The sequence below is a fragment of the Adiantum capillus-veneris genome, chromosome 29 (assembly GCF_014529385.1).
Source record: "Adiantum capillus-veneris isolate H3 chromosome 29, ASM1452938v2, whole genome shotgun sequence".
NCBI lineage: Eukaryota > Viridiplantae > Streptophyta > Polypodiopsida > Polypodiales > Pteridaceae > Adiantum > Adiantum capillus-veneris.
This window is the reverse complement of record NC_140959.1, coordinates 92,058,322-92,061,877: the sequence shown is the minus strand read 5'-3', so window position 1 is coordinate 92,061,877 and position 3,556 is coordinate 92,058,322. Positions and strand designations below refer to the sequence as shown.

The window sequence follows — 3,556 nt, the reverse complement described above, 5'->3', positions numbered from 1 at the left end:
ATGATGTGGCACCCCCCCCTTAATATCCCTCACTTGCTCCACTATGGCATGCCTTGTCACCTCCCCTATGTCCCACCACGACGTCACTCCCCCCCCCGATTGCTTGGGTTTACATCTAGCAGAGGGCAAACCCGCCCCGCCCAGGCTGCCAAGTCCCCCGCCACATGGCTGGTCGAGAACACGTCGCTCCTCGAGACCGACTTTCGCACCCTCGATGCCATCAAAATGGCTTGTCACAATCAAAAGGCATGTAGTCCTGAGGTGCTAGTTAGCCTAGTTGTTATGCAAAAATCCAGCTCAACTACAATGCTTAATTTTTCAATAACGGCGCGAGCGAGTACCTTGAGAGGTAGAGATGGCGAACCACAGTTCAAGCTTCTGGACGGGTACCTTCACCTGCGGAGAGCATGCTTTGGGGATGCCTTCTTTGATGGAAATCTATCATGATCCACAGAAGCAGGGCGTTCTTGAGCACCATAGCCCAGCAAAGAGCCCAAGAGGACATTTCTCTTGTTACCCTCTTGAAGGCTTGCTCTGCAGAAAAGGACCACTTCAAGGGATGCCAAGCCCATGCTGTTGCTCTCAAAAGGGGCTCTCTTGGCGAGAACATCTTTGTCGGCAGCGCCATTGTTAACATGTATGCCAAATGTGGTGCGCTCGCAACATCTCGAAGAGTTTTTGATGAGCTCCCTGTTCGAAACGCCGTATCTTGGAATGCCCTTATCATGGGCTACGCTCAACATGGGCTGGGTAAAGAAGCACTCAGTTGCTTTGATGAGATGAAACATGAGGGTGTCTTCCCCAATATGGTCACATTCCTTGGATTTTTGAAAGCCTGCGGCAGCATTGGAGCCGCTGAGAAGGGCAAAGAGGCACATGATGAGATGGTCAGAGCTGGGTTACTGGACAGGAGTGTTGTGCTCGGCACCGCATTGCTGGATATGTATGTCAAATGTGGTGAACTTGTAAGAGCACAAGAAGTGTTTGATGAGCTTCCTCTTCGCAATGCCATTTCGTGGACTGTGTTAATCACAGGATATTGCCAACATGGGCATGGTCATAAGGCACTTGTTTGCTTTGATCGGATGAAACGGTCTGGTCTCTCTCCGGACGCAGTAACCTTTAGCTGTATTTTGAAAGCCTGTGGCAGCATAGGGGCCACAAAGAAGGGTGCGGAGATACATGAGGAGATCCTCAGAAATCGGATGCTGGCAAAAGACAATGTGCTTTGCACCGCATTGGCAGATATGTACGTAAAATGCGGCCAGCTTTCCAAAGCGCAGCAAGTGTTTGAGAAGCTTCCCGGATTGGATGTAGTTGCTTGGAATGCTCTTATAGGAGGTTACTGTCAGCATGGACATTGCTTAGCAGCAATCGAGTGTTTCGACAAAATGCAACAAAAGGGATTCTCTCCTGATGCTGCGACATTTGCTTCCATCTTGAAAGCCTGTGGCAGCACAGGAGCAGCCGAGAAGGGCCAAACGTACTTTGATACTATGAGCCAAACCTATGGCATTGTCCCCTGTGCAGAGCATCATACCTCTATGGCCGATCTTTTTGGGCGTGCAGGGCATTTTGACAAGGCAATAACAGCAATTACAAAAATGCCTAGTTGTGAACATTTTCCCTTATGGATTGCTTTACTTGGTGCTTGTCAGAAATGGGGCAATGTTAAGTTTGGGGGCTTGGCCTTTGAACATGTCTTACAGTTTGAAAATGCCGCTCCTTTCTGTATGGATGGTATTTATTCTACTAGTAACACTCATGGTGGTGGTGCGCATTCTTGCTCTTTGTATGCGCTGTAGCCCCCAACAAGTGATATCAGAGCAATGGCTTGCAATCATTGCAGCAGCAATACTGTGCTTCTTATTCTCTGTTGCGATAAAGAACAAGTTAGTGATGAATAGTTAGTCAAATGTTCGGGCATTTCTCCTCAGCCAGGGAATTGGCCTTCAAACCCAACAACTCAACATTGATGAAGAAATACTACATTTTGCCTCTCAAAAGAGCAGAGAAAGGCAATGCACATTTTTGTGGCGCATTTTGTACATGCCTGGGGTTTATATTGCTGGGAGTTGTACATATAGCATGAATAGGAAAATTGATACTAGACTAGCTCTATGGGTGATAGTCTCAATCCTACTTGTTTCATAAGGTTGTACAATATGCGACTAACTCTGGATACTAGTTGTATTATCTTTTGAGTGTTTGCAGGAGTTTGGATAGACCTGGGCTCGATCCCCAGCGGAGCTCAAGTTATTGAAATTGAAATTCGTTCATGGTTGAGGAATTTTGAAAATGTTTAAATACCGTGTGTTTCTTGTTTACTGTCTTGTCTAAAATATGAAATTCCATTTTCATATGTTTTAGAAATTCCATTTCTAAAACATGTAGAGATTTTATGTAGACTTTAGACTACCAAACTTCTTTGCTTCAGCTAGATTTTGCCTTACAAGTGTGCCCCTTTAGTCTCATCCTTTCCCCAATTGCAACATGTTGATGGTGTTACTAATTCTGAAAAGATATCTACTTTTTAAGGTTGAGGCTCTCCTTAACTGGATTTCGTTTCTCTTAGAATTTTGTGTGAGTTCTCTTGAAGCAAGCAATTAGCCTGTCCGAAAGAATTCTATTGCAGATGGGTCCATTCCAATAGCTGGGCGGTGCCTTGATTGATATCACTTGTAGGAAATGTGAGGCTTTCTATTGTGGTGAATGGTAACATGAACTGTGTTAAACATTCAAAATTTGGGGAGAGTAGTTTTTTAGAAAATTATTTGGAAGCTTCAAAGATAGCTCTTGATATTTGGGTTAGAAGTATGTAGTCAATTTGTGCTATATTGTTACTCCACCAATTGTTGCTATTAGATTAGACAGTGGAAATCGTCCACGTAAAATACATATTCTAGAAATGTCCTTTGAGGAAAGAGATGGGTACCTTTCTAATTGTTGACATTTAGAAGCACATGGAGCTACCTTTATGTGTAAACATTTGATTAATCTATCATTTTACATATTCTAGAAATGTCCTTTGAGGAAAGAGTTGGGTACCTTTCTAATTGTTGACATTTAGAAGCACATTCATGCTTGAGGAGCTACCTTTAATGTGTAAACATTTGATTAATCTATCGACTAGGCTTAAGATCTTTTGTAAGTTGTAAGTGCCAACAATAATGTAACATCTATTGTCTAATTGTGATTTTCCTTCATTCAAGCTCCTTTCAAAGTTCTTGTGGCACACCTTATGTGCTTGTTCAATCTTTGAGAAACATTGATTGCTTTAGTCCAAATATTGTTTAGGGTGTGCAATTGATTACGAGTGGACGCACAACACTTGTCTTATCAAATGAAAAAAGGTCAGATGTCCCAATATGAAAGATAGGCTCTACTTTTGTAGGAGTTGACTATGGTAAGTGCCTTTTAGCATTGGTGCTCACATAACCCTGTTTGTAGTATAGGTATCTCAATTAAAAATGAAAAGCCTTGTTTATGATTTGTTTGGGCCTTAACTTTCAGTTATATATATTTTAAAATGTAATATAAACTTGATAGCTCTTTA

General features: G+C 42.6%; 1 protein-coding gene across 1 annotated transcript; it reads left to right on the top strand.

The window, feature by feature from the left end:
* Positions 1-291: 291 nt before the first annotated feature.
* On the top strand, positions 292-2,324 carry LOC147419583 (pentatricopeptide repeat-containing protein At2g13600-like). The gene has a single exon (XM_086505581.1). It carries the CDS (start codon positions 444-446, stop codon positions 1,803-1,805), a length of 1,362 nt encoding a protein of 453 aa, XP_086361707.1. The 5' UTR covers positions 292-443; the 3' UTR covers positions 1,806-2,324.
* The last annotated feature ends 1,232 nt before the right edge of the window (positions 2,325-3,556 follow it).

Bases quoted from the DNA above. Each gene is read 5' to 3' on its own strand.
- LOC147419583 (XM_086505581.1), top strand. From the start codon at position 444: ATGATCCACAGAAGCAGGGCGTTCTTGAGCACCATAGCCCAGCAAAGA.